This window comes from Anguilla rostrata, chromosome 17 (assembly GCF_018555375.3).
Source record: "Anguilla rostrata isolate EN2019 chromosome 17, ASM1855537v3, whole genome shotgun sequence".
Lineage (NCBI taxonomy): Eukaryota > Metazoa > Chordata > Actinopteri > Anguilliformes > Anguillidae > Anguilla > Anguilla rostrata.
In genome coordinates, this window is record NC_057949.1 from 8,387,205 (window position 1) to 8,410,710 (window position 23,506).

Consider the following 23,506-nt stretch of genomic DNA (forward strand, 5'->3'; position numbering starts at 1 on the left):
ATGTGTGTGTAGATGACCTGAGATAGGAGCTAGAAAAACAAGAAGATAGGGATGAGCAGTAGAAAGAGAGAGAGAGAGATGGAGAGAGAGAGATTGTAGGCCTGTCCTATTGAATGAGAGGACCGGGGGGGGGGGGGGTGGGAATGGTGCGGCTGCTTTTGTTTTTAACACAGTGTGTGTTTGTGACTGGCGGGGGGCAAAGTGCCCTCGACAGCTGCTGCCAGCCCCCGCAATGCAAGCTGACACATGACGCAGCGACCACAGCAAACCTGCCGCTGCCCCGTGGGCCGAGGGCAGCTGCATGCGGGGTACCACGGCAACACGTGCCTGCTCTCCTCTGTCGCATAGAGCAGCCGTGAGAAAGAACACTGATCAATTTAATAAATTTGTTTTAATTTGAAATGGTTCTACTACAGATTAACATTATTACTATATAATGTTTTGTCTGGAGTTTTCATGTTCTTCCCGTGTCCATGTGGGTTTCCTCCAGGTACTCCAGTTTCCTCCCACAATCTAAAGACATGCAGGTTAGGTTAGATAGTGTAAATTGCCCTTAAGTATGAGCGTGTGGTGTGTGTGCCCTGCGATGGACTGGCGAACTGTCCAGGGTGTGTTCCTGTCTTTCACCCAGTGCATACTGGGATAGGCTCCAGCACCTCATGGCCAGGAATAAGTGATTATAGATAATGGATGGATGGATGGATTAATGGCACTCATAGTATTACTTCATTACTGAGGATTATGTTAACAAAGGAATTAAGACCAAGTGACTCAGTGAGACGGGCCATGGGGAAGCCTCAATTATTTGTGCATTTTTCTTTTTGAATGGTACAAAATTAATCAATATAGGGCATCTTAAATTGAATATATATGTTTTGAACATGAACTCATATCAGGAAGCTACAACTATTAAACCTACCTAAGTCCAACAAAGAATAGTTCAGTGGATTTTTCCATGTATGTTCTTCACAAGAACTTACAGTAGGCCTACATGTGTGAAATTGATTTTTTTTTTCACTGTTGACTCTCATGATTGCACCAGCTTAAATATGGCTTTTCCTTCCAGCTTAACCAATTCGTTGATGAACTCTGTTAGTACATGCTGGATCACATGTCTGATTCCTATCATACAATTTCAATTATTCACAAGTTTTGAATTTCGCCCATTGTAAAGACATTTGACCACTGTAAATGTACACCAGCTGCTGGCAGACAGTCTTATAAATCTTCTTCTGTTTCAAAGAAGCCGCCTCAACTTCAAAATGGAAAAAAAAAGAAAAACAGTGTCAAGAGTCGGAGCCTGTGCTGGGGGTTTGACAGCTGCCGCTACTTTTTCTTTTTTTTATTTATTTATTTTTCATGTGGAGTGTGTGTGTGTGTGTGTGTGTGTGTGTGTGTGTGCGGGCTGCCGGTCATAATTCGATACGCCTGACTACGGAAAACGGCGACTGGGTTAGCTGTGGATGAGGTATTCAAAGTCAGCCGACCGGATCGAGGGGAGTTGCCGCCAAAAGAAAAAGTGATGACTCACCGAGCTTCCCAAAACTCCCCCTCTTCCCTCTTTACGGGAACAGGAATGTGTTTTTCTTTTTTCTCTCCGTCTGCTTTGACAGGCTTGGGGGTCAGCGCTGAGTTAGTGCGCGTCTGTGTGAGCCGCTTAATCTTTGCGGGGGTGCAGAGGCTCTAATTATCGCCGGTAGCCTGTCGCGAGTTTGCAGCACGGGGGCACGGAGAGCGCTCTCTGTGAGCGAAACAAAACTCGCTTTGTTCTGAGCCAAAAGGGCACGCATACATTTCCCAGCGACGATCTCTGTCTTTTTTTTTGGCCATGTAGTGTTCATTTAATTTATTTCTGAAGGGTCAATTTTGTCAAAAGCAAATGTTATTTTTTAATTTATATCACAACTGTTGGACCATATGACTGTTTATGTAGCCCATTTTATAATGGTCGTGCGTAGTATGTTGCCTAACTGCTGTTCTTTCAAATTCATTTTGTTGACATATTTTAAATATGATACAGCTTTCTCCAGCTACTCATTTAAGAACCATGGTTTCCTACAACTATTATAGCCTATGATCAATAAAATGTTAATGTAAAAAGTTACAACTGTAACTGGACCCGGTCTTTGTAAAGGCCACATGGCCACGCATTCTCTTTCCACCATGTGGCCTTTACAAAGTTTCACAAAATTCACACACGACTGATTTTTTTTACAAAATTCACACTTGACTGATGTGCCACACAAGTCTAAACCTAGGCCAGGGCAGTTCAAAGGACACAGAGGTGCCATTAGACGGAGGCTGTGGAAAGTTCCGGACTCTTTTTTTTCCTCTGCTTGTCTTTGGTCTCTATCTTTTTTGCCAAGGGGCTTTCCAGCCAGGGTTGGCTGTTTTGACAAGAATAAATGCACTTTGTGTGGAACGTTTAATCAGACAGGCTCATCAGAGTTTGCTCCTGGTGTAAAAAGCTATTAGACAGGGACAGGAATGGGCAGGGAGGAACATCCTCATTACAGAAATGCCTGTACACTTCCATACAGGTCCTGAACTGCCCAGGGGCAGAGGGGTTGGGTGTGGGGTTAAAATAGAAATAGGAAAAAAAATCCAAAACAAATTGGAAGAGTAGGATAAAATCTGAGTGGTGCATATTATGGGCTGTCTGAGATGGCAGACCACAGATTACACTCACCCTGATCTGTCTTGAGATTGTTATTTTTCTCTCCAGCGGCACTGGGCAAAAAATGTCAGCTGTCCCATGTTGCTGATCTATTGATCTATTGATACAAAACGTCTTACAGAGCCCTTTATTGGTCCAAAAAACAGGCAATGGAATGCAGTTAGCTCGAGGCTCTGATCATTTATTTAAAAAACTTGGGAAGGGCTATCTGCTTCAGATACTACCCACTCAAGCAAACTCTTTCCTGTTCGTCTCATTACAGTGAGCATACACCTGATGTTCAGCTCTGAGTATGCTTTGCTCATGGCAAAATCAATATATATATTTTTAAGGATGACCCCAGGGGCTTTTTAATAAAGGGGGTGTGTGCTGTGTGTGTGTGTGTGTGTGTGTGTGTGAGAGAGAGAGAGCACGTACACCCTTTTGTGTTTTTGTCAGACATCTGTGTTGAGCTGGCAAGCAAGACTTGGCACTCCAGCAACAGTATATGTCAGCCAAAATAGCACCACAGAATTATGGGAAGGGAATAGTGAAATAATCTGCCCATTACTGGACTTCTGCTTACCCAGAAGGGTGGAGTGGGAGAAGGAGGTGTGTGCTAAGGGGGGGGGGGGTCGGAGGGTGGGGGGGGGGAGAGGCAGTTGATACAGGAAGAATCACTGAGGTCATTGTGAAAGCTGTGTCACCTCCCCTGCTAAACACATTTTATGTGTTTACAGTATAATGCTGCTTTCATCATCATCTGCCCATCAGTCCCTGGGCAGGCCTTTAATTGACCTCTTTAATGTTTTAGTGTTTAGAATAGTCTAATCTGGCTGCTGTGGCACCATTCTGCCATGTATGTTTTCCACATTCCTCATTCCTCTCTTATCTTTGCCTGAGGAAACATCTGGAGTGTCAAAAAAAACTTTTTATCTGAATTAGCTTTCAGTTTTTCTTCCTTTCTTCTTTTATTTTTCAAAAACATACATCTGAATGGGTTTGTAGCACACCAGAATAAGCAAGACTGGCCCATTCAACAATGGCTGTAACTACCATACTGTAGAGGGCACAGGTTTGAGGAAAAAAAAATTCAAGGTGGAGAATTTCTCTTGTAGGGCATGGTAAAAATTCCTCTACAGCAATGCGAAAGACTTATATCAAATATAGGATGTGTTTGGTTTCAACACTTCCTACATTGCACCTTAAAAAAGAAAAAAAATTGGATTATCCAACTTCAAGGATTAATACTTTTTCACTGTACTGTACAACCATAGCCTTATGCTTTTTGATGTTTTAAAATACTTTTTTCATGATAATTGATTCTACATACATTTCCTTGTACAATATATATTTCACCTTCTATGCTTAAATTGTTTCATATCCATCTTAATGAAAAATCACATATTTTGATTAATCAGATTTTTCACTTTTTGTTGATGAGACTTCCGTATTAGGGGGGTAGAGTTAGAGTTGAGGCAGCATTAGGGTTGTGTTTTAGAGACTGGGTTAGGGTTATGGTTCATGTTTTCTACTGAAATAAAAATCAAATATAACAAATGCTCCATCCGTACATTTCATCGACTGCGTGCAAAAACCAATAACCATGTGCGAGAAGTTCACTCCTTGAGTAATGGGGCTGTGCTGCATAGTTACAGATCGTGAGCCATAACTCTATGAGTTTGAGGACATGGCCTTGGTGGGTTGCCTGGCCCTGCCCAGCAGGAGGGAGCAATCACGTGGGATGATGGGGGACAGGGGACACTGCGGAGCTGCATCTGCATAGTCAGTGCGAAGGCTGGTGCTTCCCAAATATTCCTCTCATGCCCTGGGGCGACCCGTGATCTCTGTAGTGGTGGTGGAGGAGCAGGCCTGTGACAACCCAGCCCCACCCCACCCCCCCAACCCAACCCCCCAATGCAACCCCACGCCACTCCTCCATCTTCCCTAGGGGAAAGCCCCCCGGTTGCCTGGGAAACACCATCGTCCAATACGAGCTGACAGGTCCAGCTGTCTACTGTCCCCTCTCCAGCCCTAGTGCTGAGTCCAATGGCGAGTGACCTTCCCCATGGAAAGAAGGGAGCCGTGGCAACAAGGCCTGCCAAAAGAACAACGCTCCAGTGATGGACTGCCCCTTTGCATTCACTTCAATGCGTTCTTGACACTTGACAACCAGAGGTGGGGCCAAGTCCATTTCAGTTCAGGAACTCCACTGAAATTCCCTTAAGTGGTCAAAAAAAACTCACTGAACATTTTTCACCCAAAAACATCTGTAAGTGTCTTTGCATTCTTAGATGGTTGCGGGCTGCAATGGTACACAATGTAAATAGAGGTTGCTTGTTTAAATTCCTAGGTGAGGCACTGTAATTATACTTTTGAGCAAAGGTACATAACCTGCATTGCTAAAAAATAAAAAAAGCAGACCCTCTGGAAAGAGGGTCTGCTAAATGTCTAAATCTAAATGATCAAATAATCAAGATCTTGGCACATACAAGGTTTTCATCAGGGTGTGATGCTTGATTGCATTTGAACAATCACAAAAACTCCATTAATTGTGACCATTGTCAAAACAGCAAGTAATAAATGTCAATAAATTACATCATGTAAATCACAGTCACAAAAATTAAAACATATCAATCATAGAAAGCCATTCCTTGTGTAATTTTCATGTTTTCATTTATTTATTTATTTATTTATTTTGTATTCTACTGGTCTTAACGCTGCAAGACACTGTACTTCCTCAAGAAAAAAAAGTAATTTTCAGGTATATTTTACATGTGGATTGAGGGTATTAATGTTCATTAAATTTACTCATTTACCAGCCAAATGAATACTATGTGATGCAGGGTTTGTGAAGGTTTAAGAAATGAACTGAAAATTGCCCAGACTGTTCAATGAATTTCATTTACATTTCAGTTCAACTCATGAACTGAGCTTAAATAAAAAATATAATTAGAATTTGCCCCATCAGGAATTAATATGGATGTGGAAATAAGTTTTTTTTTTAATGCTGCACTTACAAGCAAGACTGAGAAAGCTTCACAATATTTTTAGTCCAATTCTCATGCATGGCTCTTTTTTTCCTCTCCTGTCTCAGATGCAAACATGTCCTCACCCACTTGCCGATGGCTGAAGGTCTGTTAATTGCCTCCCAGCCCCAATGACCTTAATTACACCTGCAAAGCCGCAAGCCGCCCCGTAAACAAGTGCAGGCCTGAGAAAGAGGCGAAGCCACAAGCCTTCGCTCGAGCGAAATTACTCCTGACTCAGCAGCCTCCATCTGTTTACCGCGCCCGTCCACTGCAGTCATCAGCGCCGCGCCACCGCTAACCGCCACTGCGCTCCACGGTACGGTGTTCCAGGAGCGCGCTCACTCCTGCACCTGAGTCCTCTCTGCTGGTTGGTCAAATAGCCCAGTCAGACGGAATAATATTCTGGCCATTGTCTTTCAGTTCTAGAAAGGCGTATTTAAAAAAAAGCTAAGAGGTGGATGAGAACCTCACCAATTCTCAATAAAAAATGTGAGGTATAAGAATGCCTTTATTACTTTAAAAAAAAAAAACCCAGTGAATTGGCCAGCCTACACCAGGGCAATGTTAAGAAAAAGGAACGCCGGTGAGTGTTCACATTAGTGGAAGGCCTCATGTTACTGGTAGTCATCTTTCAGCACTTATGGAGTGGTTCATTTGTATGATTACATTGTATTTTGCTGGCTACAAAAACTAACTCTAGCACTAACCCTAACCCAAGCTCCTAAACATAACCCTAATGCTGCCTCAACCTTGACACTAACCATTTTCCTAAATCGTAGAACTAGTCGTTGACCAACAGAAATTAGGTACATACAAAAAAATATATGAACAGTTAAACATTACTACTAAGCAAGCACAGTTAGAGCAATAATCTCAGCATATTTCAAGACTCAAACACATTTCACATTGTGATTATGTCACATGGATTATTTACTGAGAAACTCTTGTCCAAGACGATCTTGTGTTTGTGCAGAGTATTTGCTGAAAAATTCCAGGTCACTGGCCATGTTGAAAGGTAGGGAAACAGAAAAGGTGGGGCAATCGGATCTACATTCTGCTTGGTTACAAGCCCCACCCAGTTCCCTCACCTATGTATCATGGTGGTGTGCCAAATGAAAATAGCCAATCTGACTTAGCACAAAGGCACTAAGGAAAATGCTGACATACAGTAAACAGAGTGCCTCGTTTTCATGATTGATAAAACTCGCTTTACATTTTCGCTCTTTCTGGAATTTTGACATCCATTGGAAGACCTGGATATTTTGAGCTGTACAGACACCCAAAGATCTTGTGCGGGTGCATGGGATTCCTAGAGTATGAGGACTGCAGCACGAGCTCTGGACTCACGTTGCCCTGGGAGAAGGCAAGGCTGATGCCTTCGGGCAGGACCCAAACACACGTGGGTACTCTCCCTGGGGAACACCCAATAGCCAGGGCCATCTGAGTCACCCTGGGTTGGCCATGTGCGTCCGTGCGGGGAAGGAGGGAGATACTGGGCCTGTGATAAAGCTGTGTCCATGTGAACCCAGACAAGGCACAGAAACACACAATGCACACCCACAATGAGCCATACATTCACACTCATAAGGCACACAAGAAATTTATGCCCAAACATAATACACACACACACACACAATACATATATGCCAAAACATAATCCACACACACACTTACACACACACAATGCATATACAACGAAACAAAACCCACACATAATGCATATGCAAAAACAGAGACAGAATAAATGAACTGAAAAACACAATTAAAACACAGGCAAACACAGACAGAAAATACGTACACTACACAAAGAAACAAACAACCCATACCCATATAAAGCAGACCCGCATGTACACACGTACATTATGTACACACCATAAACCACATCTCTCTTCCTGTCTAATAAAAACAGGCATGTAAGTGGCACAGCTGGTTTGCTGGGCGTCGCTGGCAGGCTTGCTAATAGACTGGCCTCATTATACCCAAGGGAGGGGCCCTTAGTTCACCTCCCCTGTACTAAGCTACTGTAGTTTGGGATCACAAGAGGTAACTTCAAGCTTTATCGTTATTTTATTATTTTTATTTTTAACTCAAGTTCATCTAGAAGTTATTCACCAAGCAAAATAATTATTTATTGTTTTAGGACTTCTAAATTTCATGTGTATTTTTTCATGAAAACTTTACATGCATCTTTTAAGTTTGCAAATATACATGAAGAAACAGATTTAGTTCCAGCGCATTGAAAAATCATGGAGTTTATGAGTGAGTTTTCCCCAGGTAAATTGATCTGATGTTCAAATTAACAGAGTTACTTTTTCCACTCGCCTCATGCCTCATAAGCGAACTGATCAGTCAACACAAGGCGCTCTTGAATATAGAAAGACAGTTAGGAAAATAAAAGGTGCCCTAGAGCCTGTGTGATCCGACAGAGTATCTGGACTGGTGCACGTGCTCGCATGCATGCAGACAGAACAGACACTCCCCTGCCTCATAGCGCGGGTGTAGTTCCCATGTGTTAGCCACTCTTCAGTAAACCAGCACGCAGGTGTGTTTGTGTTTGTGCTGAAAAGGAGTGGGCAGTGGTTAGGCAGGACTGGAATCTGGAACCATGCATTTTTGTCTTTCATTTTTTTCATTGTGTTTATCTTGTCAGTCAATGTGTACAGATGACCTCATGTCTGAATTTTAGTATAATTGTCAGTCTCTGTCCCTCCCCCTGGTGATTCAAACCTGGGGCAGTCACATGAGAGATGTAGCCAATGCCAACATTCCAACAGTTTCCACACCTGGAAGCAGAGGCATGGAAAAAAGGTGCAGCTTCTCTCTTTGCCTCCCTCCCTCTCTCTCTCTCTCTCTCTCTCTCTCTCTCATCTCTCTCAAGAGCCTACTGCCAGGCTCACCCCCCGCCTCTCTCCTACCCCATGGGCAATCACAAAAACAACGCGCTACTTTAATTAATGCACATGACTCACTGTATTCCAGCAACAAAACTTACTCCGATGTTTCATAAGTGCATTGGTTGGAAGTCCCCCATTATGATTAAAGTGCTTTATGTACGTCGTGCCTATGCGCTACCCAGAAGTAATAACTTAAATAAAAATACAGAGAGAGATGTTGTGGCATCCTTTGTAGTGCAGTGGTTAGGGCACTGGGCCCTCATCACTACATAAGGGTCCCTGTTCTGCCCCAGAGGCTCAGCTTCCAGCCAAACGCCTACCGTAAGTTAGGAAAGAGACCAGGCCCGAGGGACTCCTCCTCTAACTGCTGTCCAGCCAAGGGGAACCGCAGTTTTCAAACATCGAACCCTTACACAATCTTCCGCTCACTCCCTCGGCCCCCTTCTTCCTTGGCAGCCTCCCCAGGGGGCCTCAGCCATGCGTCAAAGAGCCCAAAAAGAGGAGAAGTGCTGCTTTTTATTTTTTAAGGAAGGAAGCACATCTGTGGAAAAATTTTAAAGGAAGAAAGAGAAAAAGAGGAACCTACTTACGGAAATAATTCCAAAAACAGCCACGCCACCTCCACCGCAGAGTGACTAAGAACCCCCTCCCTTCACCTCTGCTCCCCATATTATATATATATATATATATATATACATATACATATATATTTAATAAGAAGATAAAAACACATGTGCAATGTGCTTCTTTATAAAAGGTGCTAGTTGTGTCAAGAAATAAAAGTGAACAATATTAGCCACTAGTACAGTTTCCTTTATTTTTATGTAAATAAAAGGGTGTTTTTGTAAGAAAACAACATTTTACCTATGGTGAAATATGTTAATGACCATGTTAAGGTTAATGGATGCATGAACTCATGCAAGTACCAGGCCGAAAATGAATTTTTCAGCAAGTCAATGAATCAAACCAACAAATGGCAAATTGACCACCAAATTACTGTTTTGCAATGGCCACCTCAACATCAATCTGCATAAAATGAGTTTTGGCAGAATCTTTAGGGAAAGTTTTTTTCTCATGTGGAGAATATCTGACATTGACTAACAAACAGCAAATATACATATACTGTAGACAGATAAATGAAAAGCGATATGTGCCTGTCAGTTCCCAAATGAACAAGTGAATTTTACTCACAAAATAAATGAATGAACGAATGAATGAATTAAATCATTTTCCAAAAAAATAAATAAATAAAATGAATGTTTCATTTGAAGAATAACTCAGGCACAGGCACAAGCCAGAACCACCAAGGTTTTATCAACCAGTATGTGCTGCACTTAAACCCTGTAAATGGAAGCCTGTTTACCTGTTCCATACCATTTAGTGGAACTATGTGTATATACGCAATGACTGCCCCCAATAGAATTTTTTATGATTGTTTGCAAGGAGATTGTAGATGTATGTGAATTATCAGCAGTAACTGTAGACAGACTGACTGATTCAGAGGCAGATGAATACATGAAAAAGGTGAACAGACAGGCCGTCTCTGTAGACGCTCTGCTGGTGCAGACGGACTGACAGTCTGGTGGTGTCTGAATGGTAATGGTGGATAGCAAGGCAGACGCCAACACAAACATGCAGCTCCACGCCACCCTTGTGTACCGTCCCAGTCTGGGGCAGCCTGATTGGCAGGGCAGGGTGAGAGAGACAGGAAGTGACACAGACGGCGGCGCACACAGCGCAGGTGTGCCGGGGGGGTGGGGGGAGGAGGAGGGGGCAGGTGGGTCAGGGGGGATGGCAGAGCAAACAGGAAGTAGTTGTCACAGATCCCGCAAAACACAAACCATTCCCTGAGTGGGAGGGGGGGAGAGGGATAGGGAGACTGAGAGCAAAGCAAGAAAAATGAGAAAACAAAGATACATGGAGAGACAGAGAGAGGAGTATACAGGGAGTGTAAGACAGAGAAACAGTGAGAAAAGGCAGGAGAAAAAAGGGGAGAAAGAGAGATGGAAAAGCATGGAGAAAGATAGAGAGGTTGAAAGAAGGGAGATATATGAAGTAAAAAGAAATGTTTAAAAATCCTTGCTGAGGTCTGACTGACTTACACAGCTTGGCTTGCTTATACATTCAAGAGACACTCACATTCCCAATAAAGTTCATTTGTAAGCGCATGTATGCATGCGTGCATTGTGGTGTGAGCTTGATAATCCTGTTTAGGGAACAGGCCCAGACAACCACGTAACTGTGTTGGGATCGCAACCCTGTGACCAGAAGGTTCTAGAATCCTTGAGGGTGTGTTGTATGTCCTTAAATAACTACACATCTGTGTGAATTGATGCCATCTTATGCTGTTCAGTGATGTTCAGTTCTCCTGCCTTTAGGCTGATGGCTGTTAACACACGACATGTTAAAGGTGGCACTGTAGAGGCAGAAGCGGATTCCATCATTTCATCTGCTGAGCCAGTATTGCATTGTCGTTAAGGGCCACATCCATCCGCAGGCCACACAGTTCAGGTTTGAAATGTTATTTTATTTTTTAAATTCAGACATATTAATTGTGCAGTAATCAGAGGATGAAAATAACTTTTCTGATGCCATCTTGCACCGGTTCCCTGGTCTGCGATCGTTGAGTGTGCAAAGTTGGAAGACTTACCAAAATGACAAAGTTCTTACTGTGGCAAAAGGTGCTTTTTTGGCCAAATACTAATTCAATGTATTTCTCATATTTTCTAAAATATTTGCTGACATATATAATTTTACCTTCAAAAATGTTTGAGCATGTGAATTTTGAATAAAAAGCATTAAATTGATAAAAACCTGAATGTATCATCCAAAATGTGAAAACTATTCAAGGGTCTGAATACTTTTGTAAGGCACTGCATACATCATATTACAATGCGACTTAGTTAGACTCAGTGTGTAAGAGTCTGTACATATTTCATCCAGATCTGGTTCGAGTGAGTTCAATATTGCCACTGATCTTTATACGTAGGAACGCCAATCCGATAAGCATTTCTCACCAGCATTCTATCCTAAATATATAAAGATTGGTGGGTCCTTGCAGAGCCTGGTCTGAATTCATGAACCATAGAAATGCTGGAAATGTAACCTCTGGTGAGTACTTGATTTAAGGTGAGTGAAAGGTGACACACTGACAAGACATTATCTCTGGTTCAGCAGAGCCACCTAGTGTATTGTTGTTTTTAACATCGAGGTAGAAAATGAGATTGTGGGTCAAGGAAACTATTGAGCTCCGGAACCCTAGTACAGCGGTTCATTCCTCAAAGTACTTCTGTGGTCATGTCACTACAATAAACATTTGATTTAAAGCCATGATCTGATCGCCCAATCAACGCAATGTACATTTTGATATTTCTGCAGGAAGCCATACATATGATATTTCTAATAGGTGTACGTCATCTTAAATGAAATCAGTGCACCTGCCAAGGCAAATAACTCACTTTTTTGATATTTTGCTGTGACTTATTTCACCGCACTGACATGCCAAAGATCTGTTTGGTCAAAATATTATCAGTCTGATTGCACAATAAAAATATCAGAAACAGCAATGTGGCAGGTGCTATTTCTCCACGTCAATAACTCATCTCACTGTCTAATGTGTGAAAAGCACAGGAATGCTTTATGTAAAATTTTGTGTTTCCAGTCCAAGGGAGTCTTTATGCATTTATGATGATGGGGAGGGGGGTAGTGCTCTATACTAAAACTAATAGCATGCCGTAAGTGGGGTGAATACTGGTACACAGGCTGCAATAATTTGAAGAATTCCAAGCTGGTTGCTCCAGAAAACGTGCATCCTGCAGGAAGGTCCACCACCGCCCAGACAGAGAGTGACACCCAGGCCAGGTCTGCATTCGGGCCTGAATCGGTCCAGATCCGGCCCGGCGCCGCTTGCTCTCCGGGTCGCATCTGAAACCGAGGAGCTCAGGGAGTGGAGGCTCCTGCAGGTCTCCAGAGTAGCCAGGTGCACGCAGGTGACCATTGACAGGAACTGGCACCACATAACGATCCCTCAGCTACACACACTCGCGGTACAGTTCACTTCACATTCATTTTGGTCTTTCTTAATTTCTATAAATACACACTGTTAATGAGAATGCCTCGCTGCTCTAGTTTCCTTTCCTCCCACCTTTCTCTGCTTTTTTTTTCTCTTTCTCATGAAGAGCGTGTTCTCCCCCTCCCCCTCGCCCTGCAGTTGCAGGCTGCAGTGCCGGGGTGTGATTGGCCATGGTCGGCTCTGGTGAACTGTGGTCACAGCCACACATCCTAGTGTTTAGGCCCCAGTCTTCCAAAGAACAGGGCTATTTTAAGCACCATGTAGCGTGCTCTTTGACGAAACCGCAGTTTAACCTTTTTTGTGTGAATTTATAACTGATAAATAATGAATTACTCATTCTACTCCTTGGCCTAAGGCAGACATCTCTCAATCCACAATGACAAATAAATAGAAATAAAAGCATCAGCAATACCAACTCAGCCATGGCAAAAACAGAACACAAAACATGTATTTATAAAATATCATAGTTTGATACCATGCAGCATTGAGACAATGGGATCAACTATTGCTTTCTCTATGTACTCTATGTACTATATGAAATTCATTGACACTTTCACTGAGATGCTTTTAGCATTAAAACACAGTTGTGAGCTAAAAGACTTAAGATGTTGTTGTGTTGTTGATATGAGTATGGGCATTGCTGACCAACCTCCTATATTTACTGAAAATAAATGTTTAACATTTATCCCATGATATTAGAGAATATTCTTGGTTGGGCTGGCACACTGATTGGCTAGAAGAGCCGACACCTTGTTTCCAAGGCCTGGATTGGCGGTTTATTAAAAGAAAACCACAGAAAACTGCAGGTGCTCTCTGCATTCTTTATTAATTAGGGCACGAGTGCTTTTATCCTGGAATAATCCTTTTTTTCACACGAAAGGTTTCTTTCCAGTAAATGTAGGTGGCTGGATACCATCACCGAAGCTAACCACAACAACAACTAGTCATGGCTTTATTTTTTTTGAAAGAAGTGTCTGCATACACACATTATGATTAAGTCCTAGAGCGCACATAAATCAGCAGTCTGTCGAGACTGAGATTCCTGCTTTAGACGGCCTTTGAACATCACCTGAGCCTGGTTCTCCACTCCACAGCCAGGCATAGCCTAGCCAAGCAGCTGGAAGATGTCTCATGCTGCTTCATTTGAGCCCAGGAAGGTCCTCATCCACAATGGGACAAAGAGAGTATCTTCCCCTATAAAAATATTGCATTTATGTCCATATTTCATAAATTGCATGTAATCTTCCAGATAAACCTTGGTCTGGTTTACACATTGTTGGTGGCAATGTGATGTGTTGTAATGAAGAAATATCTATGTTATGCTAAATGCCTACACGTCTTGTATAGATAAGACAGAATCTGTGATATAATCAGGATTCAGACATGGCTCCATGTGTTAGTGTGTTAAATAGCCACTGCATTGCAGCCTGTAGTGGGTGTTGGATAAAGGTGTCAAAACATTAACCATGTTAATGCTTAGAAACACCTGATCTAGTCTACAAGTCCAGTACATTTCTCGATGTACATTCTCCTGGAATTGTTTTTTTTATTGCTTATAAATGAACCATTAGTTTAAATGACAAACTGTGATGAGGACAAGATTAACAACCATGTATATAGATTTTCTTTTTTCAAACTGCTGCTATCACGCAACTCTAAACTGACAGAGAGAGAACAGAAATGCCTTAAAGTGCTGTGAAACCACAAGGAGAAGTCCTTTCTGATAAAATACTTTTCTATTAGATGTGTGATGGAGACCATTCATCTTTGAATACCAGTTTCTCATAAGAGGGAGTTCAAAGGAATTGTTTCACTTGCACTTGAATGCGAGTTGTGGTTATGCCTGTTAACCCCTCTTAAAACCGCATGCTTACTGTGAATTGCTGAGTAATTTGGACAGAACGCAGTGTTTCAGTTTTAATATCTTATTGGATTGCAATGTCAGTTTGCCAAGCATTCGGCAAGTTTATTTTCTAATTTATCAGCAATAAAACTTCCTGCTAAGACTGCATATGAGGGAGCTGGCCTTCTTTTCTTTGTGTGGCCTGTCCTGGATGTGATCTGCATTCATTCAGATTTGCATTTTGTACTGGGTTGACACAGTTAAAGTGCATTAGTGCATTAGCAATGTAGCATATACCCTAGCCGCTCTGGGAATGTCTCCAACCCGGCCTGGCATTCTGCCTCATAGAACTCAGGTGAATGATCTTATGTTCTTCCACATGATAGGGTGCACTGGATGCAATGTAATGGATGACCAAGTGTGCCCACAATCAGCTGGTAATGGTATTAATGGTAAAGAAGGTCACCTAGGCAACACTTCTAGCTGAAACAGTATTTCTTAAAGATTGCAATCAAAATCATATTTCTTATTTATACACAAAGAACTAAAGGCACAAATGTCTCTAGCATCCACAGGGATGGGATATTATAGGCTCACTAGCAAACCCCACTGGTCGATGTGTTGCTCACAAGTCGGCCTGTTGAGCTACGTATGAAGAATATTCCTCCAACTCATGTCTGTGTGAGCCTGACTTGTAAACGGTGGAGTGATATGAAGTGGTGACATCACACGCTTCAGAGGAGAGCACATGCTTTTCTGCACTCCCCCCAGTTCAATATCAGAAGCTGCATCAATGAGCACTAATATACATACATGATTGTGCATTCCAGACTGGGGAGAAAACAGCATAAAGGTGATTGCACACGCCCTTGGAGCAATTAACCCAAAAGGTGAAACCAAAATCATGACTTTTGCTACGAGATCCACTGGGCCTGTGGACTGTGGCACAGGAGCGCCACCTCTGGTTTGATCAGGCACCTACGATCTCCAATTACGTCTGAAGTATACTCTTCCGAAGCAATGGCAATGCAGCTGAGCCAGCAGACTGCAGAGCAAAAAGGAAGTGGAGGCTGTCAGAAAGCCTGTTCCGGGCTGCTGGTTTGAGCTCTCCCAAACTGAGAGAGGACAGTGCAGCAGTGGGACACACAGACAAATACAACCGGGCAGAAAAACAGGGAAAATACGGGTTACAGGCAGCAGCTGGTCAAAGAGCCGAGCCAACAAAGGCTGCCAGCAGTCCCTGGAAACAAGGTGTGTGAGCGTGCACGTGTGCGCGCACGTGTGTGTGTGAGTATACAGCTTGCCTCTCTATGAAGAGGGTGCGAGAGATGGAGAGAGGACAAAAGGAGGAGGAGAGGAAAGAGGGAAGAGAAAGTGAGAGAGGAAGAGTGCGCAGTGTGTGTAGGCCGCTCTGGGCAGCAGGGTGCCAGATTGCAGCGTGTGTGCGTGAACAGTGTGGGTCTGCCTGCGTATGTGTGTGGGTGGATTATCTGTTGATGTGCTATTATGAATGTCCAGGCCTGTTGGGGGGGGGGGGGGAGAAGTATTCTGGGCAACAGGAGGACGTTAGCCAGAGCTGGGCATGGGTTAAGAGCCTGTCTTTGTGTTCCCTGTGGGAGAACAGCAGGTGTGTGTGTGTGTGAGTGTGTGTGTGTGTGTGAGAGAGAGAGAGAGAAAGAGAGAGAGAGAGAACAGAGTATGTGCACATATAAAATAATAGTGGATTTGCTGAAAATAGGACTCCTCCATCACGGTCCTATACACCCAGTCTGCATATTTTATTTTCATCTTAAAAGCAAAAACCAGTTCAGACCTATGAAACCAGCTAAGCCTCAGCAGATTGAAATGAGAAGGGTAAAGTGTGGTATGACTTCTTCCAAACGGAAAAAGGTCAGCTGACATGAAATCGGAGCTTAGTACAAGTGAAAATCTGGAAATCACTTTTCAAAGTAAAAAAAAAAAAAAAAACACAAAAACTACCCTGCAAGACGAATAATATATAGACTATATGAGAAAGGTGCAGCCTTTTCTCTAATTAGGTCAAGTTTCCTCTGTAACTCTCTCCTCCGTTCTACGTAGCAGTATTTCATATGCTACTGTTTAATCCCCATTATATTCAGGGCTTTTGCTGCTCCCTGGTGGCCATGGATGGTAAGTGCTGTATTTGAATCCTCAGTCAGGCGTACAGAATGTCTTTGGCTTAACCCTCCTGTTATGTTGCGGGTCAAATTGACCCTTTTTAAAGTTTGAAAATCTAGGAAAAATACTTAAAATTATTTTTTCAGTATGAAACTTCTTCTACTGGCCTTAATTAGTGTAATCAACATTCTAAATGAAAATGGTTCATTTCATGTATTTGCAAACCCCCCCTGTATGTTTATATCACCCGGGAACATTTTTGCTGTACCTAAAAAATGAACAGAACAGGAGGGTTAAGTGACTATCAAAATGTGTTATCCTTCTATTTGAGTTTGCATTTCATCCCCTCATCTATAAACTGAAAACATCATAAAACCGAAATGCAAGTGTTAAGTTGCCCTTTATATAATTATATAATGAGTTTATCAACCTCCAAAAAAGCCTGCATTGTGAAGGAGAAAACATTAAATAAATCGGTAAACCTTTGTCCTGAACTTTTTGAGTTAAAAAGACCTGACCAAAGTGCTCACCCAGCTTGTGGGTCGGAAAAAGGTTTTAAATGGTGCAGGAAAACCAATAAATCCCATCTTCAGGGTAGCAAGTAGGTGGTTTTTGCTCAAAATGTTTTATTCAGAAACATAAAAGCACAAAGTACGTGGAAATGCACACATCTTTTGAACATTTAAATGTATGAATAAAATATTTCTGCATCATACCAAAAATCTTTGAGTACAATCCATCTATTCACCACCCTGAACTTTTTTCCCAAAATGATGTCAAAAGAACATAAAATGAATTCATACGAAAGCCCTACAGCTCCACCACTTCTCTGATTGGACGGAAATACAGCGGGGTCAATATTATTGGTCCAATCCTCTCGGCTCCACCTGTATTCTTGCCGTCACATTTGATCACAGCTGGTAGCCAAAGTCATTATTAGTCAACTACAGGGCGGGTGACGAAAAATAGGGGGAAACAGTCACTTGAATTTTAAACAGATTTTTTTTCTACAGATCTGACTAGTTCTGTCCAAAATGAATAACTTAGCAGTTTCTCTCTGGAACACTGCCTAGGTGCCAAAGTCTGCAACTCTCTGTGTGGAGATGGCTTTTACCAAAACTTAAATCAAAGCTTTTTTGTTAATGGCCATGCTTGAAACATGAATTAAACCGATGTGCAAACATTTACATCTCGGTGTCATTTAAAAATAAAAATAAAAAGTTTAATCCAGAACAGAAAACGTCAGGCAATCATTTAATATAATATGTAGTACAATTTATTTTTACAAATAAAAAAATGTACAATACATTAACAAAAACATTTGTGCGTGGTTCTGACATGTACAGTACGTTAAGGGAAGGCCAAGCCATTGGTAAATCCTATGCAAGTACACCTGCAGAAGTAAGAATCCCTATGCCTGTGAGACCAGTTTTTTGCATATCCCAGCTACTCTGCTAGTGAAATGCACCTATTCATTCAAAATGCAGGAGAAAATATAGAGACTGATACTTTTGATGCACCACACTAATTGAAAACACTTAATCTTTTAGAACCTCTGCCTAGCTTATTGTTCCACCTTGATTCATTTCAGGTCTATAGGGACAGGAAGTGACCTCATCAATGGTATCAGGTGCAAATCTGTTCTTCAGAAAGATAACCTGCAGCATTCCTTGACCTTTTAAGATGCACACTCCACAATAGGTATCGGTTATGCATCTGTGTCCTGAGAGTGACATCGGAAATCAACCAAAAAAGTGAAGGGGTTACCCTTGAACTGATATAATGACATAACTGATGTACAGCTGTTATATGATAAGTGAGTAACATTAACACCTGGTCTTGTGATCAAACAGCCAGCTTGATGACACCTAGAACATCAAGGTGTCAAATGCCAATTAAATGAACAATTCACTTTCTGGGGTTTTTTCTATATTATTCCAGTTATTGTGTATTTTCTGTTGGACCTGACAGTTGGCTTATGCAATTAAGCATATTTTGTAAGCCTACAGAAGTTTCTGAGAACAAGCTGGATTTACCATGGCTAATATAGGGCCACTTGTGGGTTTGTGATCTAAAGCAAGAATCCATGATCTAGGTTCGAATCCTGACCATGCCAGTGCCTACGGTGGCTGGTAGACCAATAAGGTGATGTATAATTGCCAGTAGCACAGCTAAGGGTAAAGGAGGGTTCAGTCAACTAGGATCTGTTTCTTATTGCTCTCTAGCGACCGCCCACCGTCCAATCAGGTGCCTGTGGTCTGCTTGGCGAAGCTGCACATGAACGACTGCCTCTGGAAATGAGCAGTTGGTGATATCACATGCTTCAGAGGAGAGCGTGTGCTTGTGTACGCTCTCTGACATCTGCTGTGAAGACTGCGGCACGAGTGCGGCTGTGCATGACTGAGCATTCCTAACAGGGGAGAAGCGCACCAACAAAAAAAACAGCGTACACAGGGACTGAGCTTTCAAACCCAATATGAGGGTCGTGCTGATTGCTTGGTCAGACTACTGTGGCACTGTGGAAGGCAACATGAAAGGGTCACGAGTCTTGGTCAGGTTACGGTTCAGGGTCCAGTTTTGATGGTTCAGGCTCCAGATTTGATGATTCAGGCTCCAGATTGGATGATTCAGGCTCCAGATTGGATGATTCAGGCTCCAGATTGGATCTCGATGACAAAGATCTCTACCTTTGTTATGAACAGACCGCAATCACGATCACACTGGAGTAATCCTGCCTGCTGTCTCTATTGGTCTGCGCTGTTTGATTGTGTAGTACCTGCTGTGCATTCAACAGGAACATCAGTGGCAAACCCTTCCTTTGTAGCACGGTTCAGCAATGACAGTGATTTCAATAAGATGGACGAGAAGGAGAGCAATTTTAAGTAAGGATTATACATGGTTTGTTTTAAAAAATAAATACTACATTTATTTAAACTAATTGTTAACAGCCTTATTGTTCCCCTCGGCATCATCTGTATACTGCCTTTTCAGACTGTTCCATAACATCAGTGAAAGTTAAGGAACAGTCTGAAAACAATTAGTTTGTGAAAGTCAGCTAACAGTAGCTAATTTGCCATGTTGAAAGCACACTGGATACAGAGCTAAATAAACCACAGACAAGGGACTCGGGATGACTATCTCCCAGCTCACAGCAGTACGAGGGCAGGCGGCGGCAGGGGCCACCTTAACAAAGGCGACGGGCGACTACAGGTTGTCAGTGGCAGGCCCAAGCCACTCAACACCAGGGGCTGATTTGCTGTGCGTCATTGGCTGTGTACATACAACATGGACACTCAGAAGGCGTGCTCAGGCAAGGATTACCTCCGCCGCCTCCAGAGGCAGACAAAGCACACTCAAGCTTCAGTTTGAAGTTCAGTGGGGGGCGGGCACGTGGCCATCCACGTAGAAGTTGCGTGTGACCCTAGGCAACGTCAGTTCAATGCCATCCAGCTCAGGGGTGAGGATGATCTGGCAACCCAGTCGCGAGTTCTCCTGCAGCACTGGAGCCATGTCCAGCATGTCATCCTCCCTGTGGGGAACAGAGTATGTAAGCGATCAGTCTGAGGTTTTATAGATTTTTCTCTGATGTTTACAGAGGCACAGTGCCTCCCCTATACAAAACAAAGCGGTTATGGTTATACAGAGTTCTGTAAATAAACCTAATGTAACCATAGAGAGTAACCATCTCGGTGATAGCACAATCAGAACTAAACACCACCCAGCGTGGCCAGGACATACCAGTAGATGAGAAGTGAAAAGGTCACATTGTGTCAACCCCCCCCCCCCATTACAGAACAGATACAACACGCATCATAAGTTTGATCTTGATGGGTAAACCCACTCTGCCCGTTATTTACCGCACGTTACCTTTCCTCCGGCGGGGGGAGCTTGTCGTAGTAGTCGTCCTTCACGTAGACGTGGCACGTGGAGCAGGCCAGAGACGCTTCGCACGCTCCTGAAAGCCGAGGACAGCAGGAGCAGTTCAGAGGGGGCCAAGCCGCTGAATAGGAGCAGCGCGCGGCGCCACACTCACAACACTGAAAACAGCTCACGGCGACTGCTCAAACCGCACCGCGTGAAAAGACTTCCAACAGCAAACCGTGGGAAAACTGGAGAAGGTTATGAAACTAGCGCAGTGGTTCCCAAAAGAACGCAAGAAAAACCTACCGTAATATGATTTCTTGTCCCAGTATGATTTTAAAAAAAAAAAAAAATCCCTATGTCTGTCAACATTTTATTAAGTGGGTTTACTTATGTCAATAAGGGAGTATTTATGAGTATGAGTAAGTGGCTTGTGGCTTCATAAAGCATGTTAATGAGGACTTCAAGCATTTTAAACAATGAAATATTAAGTCATTAAGATGATAAGATGTCCACAAGATGTCCAGACGCTTCTAGCAAGAGTCATGCCTCAAGAGGTAAGCTCTCACCTTCTAATTCTATTCCATGCTGGCGAGCCAGGAAGAGTACATTGTCTCCCACTTTGGCCTTGACTGGGATTCTCTTCCCCGACCGGTCGATGTAAACCACATTAACACTGCAGCACAACACAACACAACAGCAACAAGAAGTTTGAGCTTCATTACAACAATTTTTTTAAAATGCAATAGGATGCATTTGAGGATGCACACTACTGAGGATGCACATCCATACATTCATTCATCTAAGTCACAAAGAACAGTAGCAAATATATAGCTAATACCTGCCATAAAAGATTTAAGAGGGTAACAGAGAATGGAGTGCATTAAACAGCAACTAGGTTTGAGGATACAGAGTAGCATATATGTAGCATAAGGATTGTCCGTGTACAAGCTAGCTAGTAGCATTATTATACTGACACTACATAGCCAAAAGGTATGTGGACATCTGACAGCCAACATCTCATTAAAAATTATAGGCATTAATATGGAGTTGATCCACCCTTTGTTCCTATATCAAGCTCCACTCTTCTGGGAAGGCTTTATACTAGATGCTGGAGAACTGCTGCAGAGATTTGTTTCCATTCAGCCAAAAGAGCATTAGTGAGGTCGGGCACGGATTGGGCGATGAGGCCTGGCTTGCAGTTGGCTTTCCAATTGATCCCAAAGATGTTGGATGGGGTAGAGGTCAGGGCTCTGTGCAGGCCAGTCAAGTTCTTCCACACCAATTGACAAAACCATTTCTATATGGACCTCACTATGTGCCTCACCTCACTGAAACAGGAAAGGGCCTTCCTCAAACTGTTGCCACAAAGTTGGAAGCACAGAATCGTCTGAATTCCATTGCATTAATTAGCCTTCACTGGAACTAAGGGGCCTAGCCCAAACCCTCAAAAAAGAGACCAAGCGGTGTCCAGATACTTTTGTTCATGTAGTGATGTCATGATGATTCGATCGACAGACTTTCGCCCTGCATAAAACTCACTGTTCACACGTTTTGCTCTTGCCTCGGAAAATATGATCTTTGTTTTACGCTAGACATTTCGTTAAATTTGTCTAGATAGTACCAGACACGACTAGCTAAATTCGGAACTTCATTTGGTTTAATACAAGCCGCGCGCCTAATATTATGACCACGTTCTAACCGATTATGCGCTCCATATTAAGTCACACTAAAAATGATCCATTTGAACACACAAGAAAACTGAAGACACTCACGTATCTTCAGAGTCTTCTGCACTAGTGTTCACGCTCTCGCTGAAATACACACCTGCAGAATTTCACAAGAAGAAAACCGAGCTGTAGGGCCATTTCGTCATGAAAAGCAATGGGTAACTGTACACACATACGTTGCTAGCTACTTAGGCCAAGCAGCTCATTAACAGAACAAGTCTCAATGTTTTCTGATAATCTGAATAACATTTAAAATTTTCCCTGTGACTAAGTGGTAGCCATCTATCTGGTTTCCAGAGTACGCGCTTCCACTGTGTTACTCAGAGTTCATTAACGAGCTTTGAAAATTTTCAGATAGCTGGTTCTTCAAGCGTTCAGCGTTTATAACAGTGGGTAGCCCTATCTGTTTATTTTTCCTCCAACTACGTCGTTAATTTGCCAGAATTGGTAACTTGAGAAGGAAAGCACTCACAGTTAGATGTTTGCACGCTTCGGTAGAGGTTTCGAAAAGGATCAAAGATGCCTCCCTTCGTCGACCCAAGGTTTGTATGCGCGCAGGTATTTAACCTGGGTAAATTACAGAAATTAAACCCTGTATTAATTCGGGAAAATATCAAAGTCAACCCCACACTCATCCTGGCCGCCGTACTGGCAGCCATGATAGTGTTTTGGTCATGTGATTGAAAGGAGCCAATCGCAATGGACGCATTTTGGGAAACTCCTTGTCTTCCGTTTGAGGTGTTTATAAATGTTTCGATGCGTTGCCTTTTCTTCAGTTCCAATACTGTGCTTCAGTTTAAATGTTTATTCAGCATAGCCTATATTTCAGTTTGTCCCGACCAAAAAATACCGAATATTTGTTAAGTGTGCAATCGAATTCTAGATAGGTATACCCCAACAGAGGGAGCCATAGTATAAGGAATACTTATCCCAAGTGACAGTGCTGCATAGAAACCTTTGCAACTTTCCTTGTACTAATGTGCATAGAAAACAGATAACATTTACTTGAGGTTATTGTTTATATATGTATATTTGTTTTGCATAATATTTTGCATATAAACACAAACCTGCAGTATTAATGTAATTTCCTTGGTTTTCAAAAGGGAGGGGTAAATCATGGAATTCAAAAATAGATTCCAATGTGTGCTTTCTCAAGTGCGATGTTGCCTAAATGCCAAACCATTGTTGCATTACACACACACACACACACACACACACAACGCAAGGGGGCGCTTTAGCCTCATTCCACAATTATAAATTAAACACTCCATCTGTCTCA

The 23,506-nt window shown here is 42.6% G+C and overlaps 1 protein-coding gene across 1 annotated transcript; it reads right to left on the reverse strand.

The window, feature by feature from the left end:
• Positions 1-17,889: 17,889 nt before the first annotated feature.
• On the reverse strand, positions 17,890-22,922 carry LOC135243399 (ferredoxin-2, mitochondrial-like). The gene is made up of 5 exons (XM_064315189.1): positions 22,700-22,922; positions 22,273-22,324; positions 21,067-21,173; positions 20,504-20,591; positions 17,890-20,165 (listed from the first exon to the last, which is right to left on the reverse strand). The coding sequence occupies exons 1-5, from the start codon at positions 22,884-22,886 to the stop codon at positions 20,009-20,011; spliced, it is 591 nt and encodes a 196-aa protein (XP_064171259.1). The 5' UTR covers positions 22,887-22,922; the 3' UTR covers positions 17,890-20,008.
• Between the last annotated feature and the right edge of the window lie 584 nt (positions 22,923-23,506).

What these genes read in the sequence shown, in the direction of transcription:
- LOC135243399 (XM_064315189.1), bottom strand. Translation starts at nt 22,886, where the DNA reads ATGGCTGCCAGTACGGCGGCCAGGATGAGTGTGGGGTTGACTTTGATA. An exon ending in GCAGAAGACTCTGAAGATAC is followed by an intron (nt 21,174 to 22,272) that starts GTGAGTGTCTTC and finishes GTTGTGCTGCAG; the next exon opens with TGTTAATGTGGTTTACATCG. An exon ending in CTCCCCCCGCCGGAGGAAAG is followed by an intron (nt 20,166 to 20,503) that starts GTAACGTGCGGT and finishes TGTTCCCCACAG; the next exon opens with GGAGGATGACATGCTGGACA.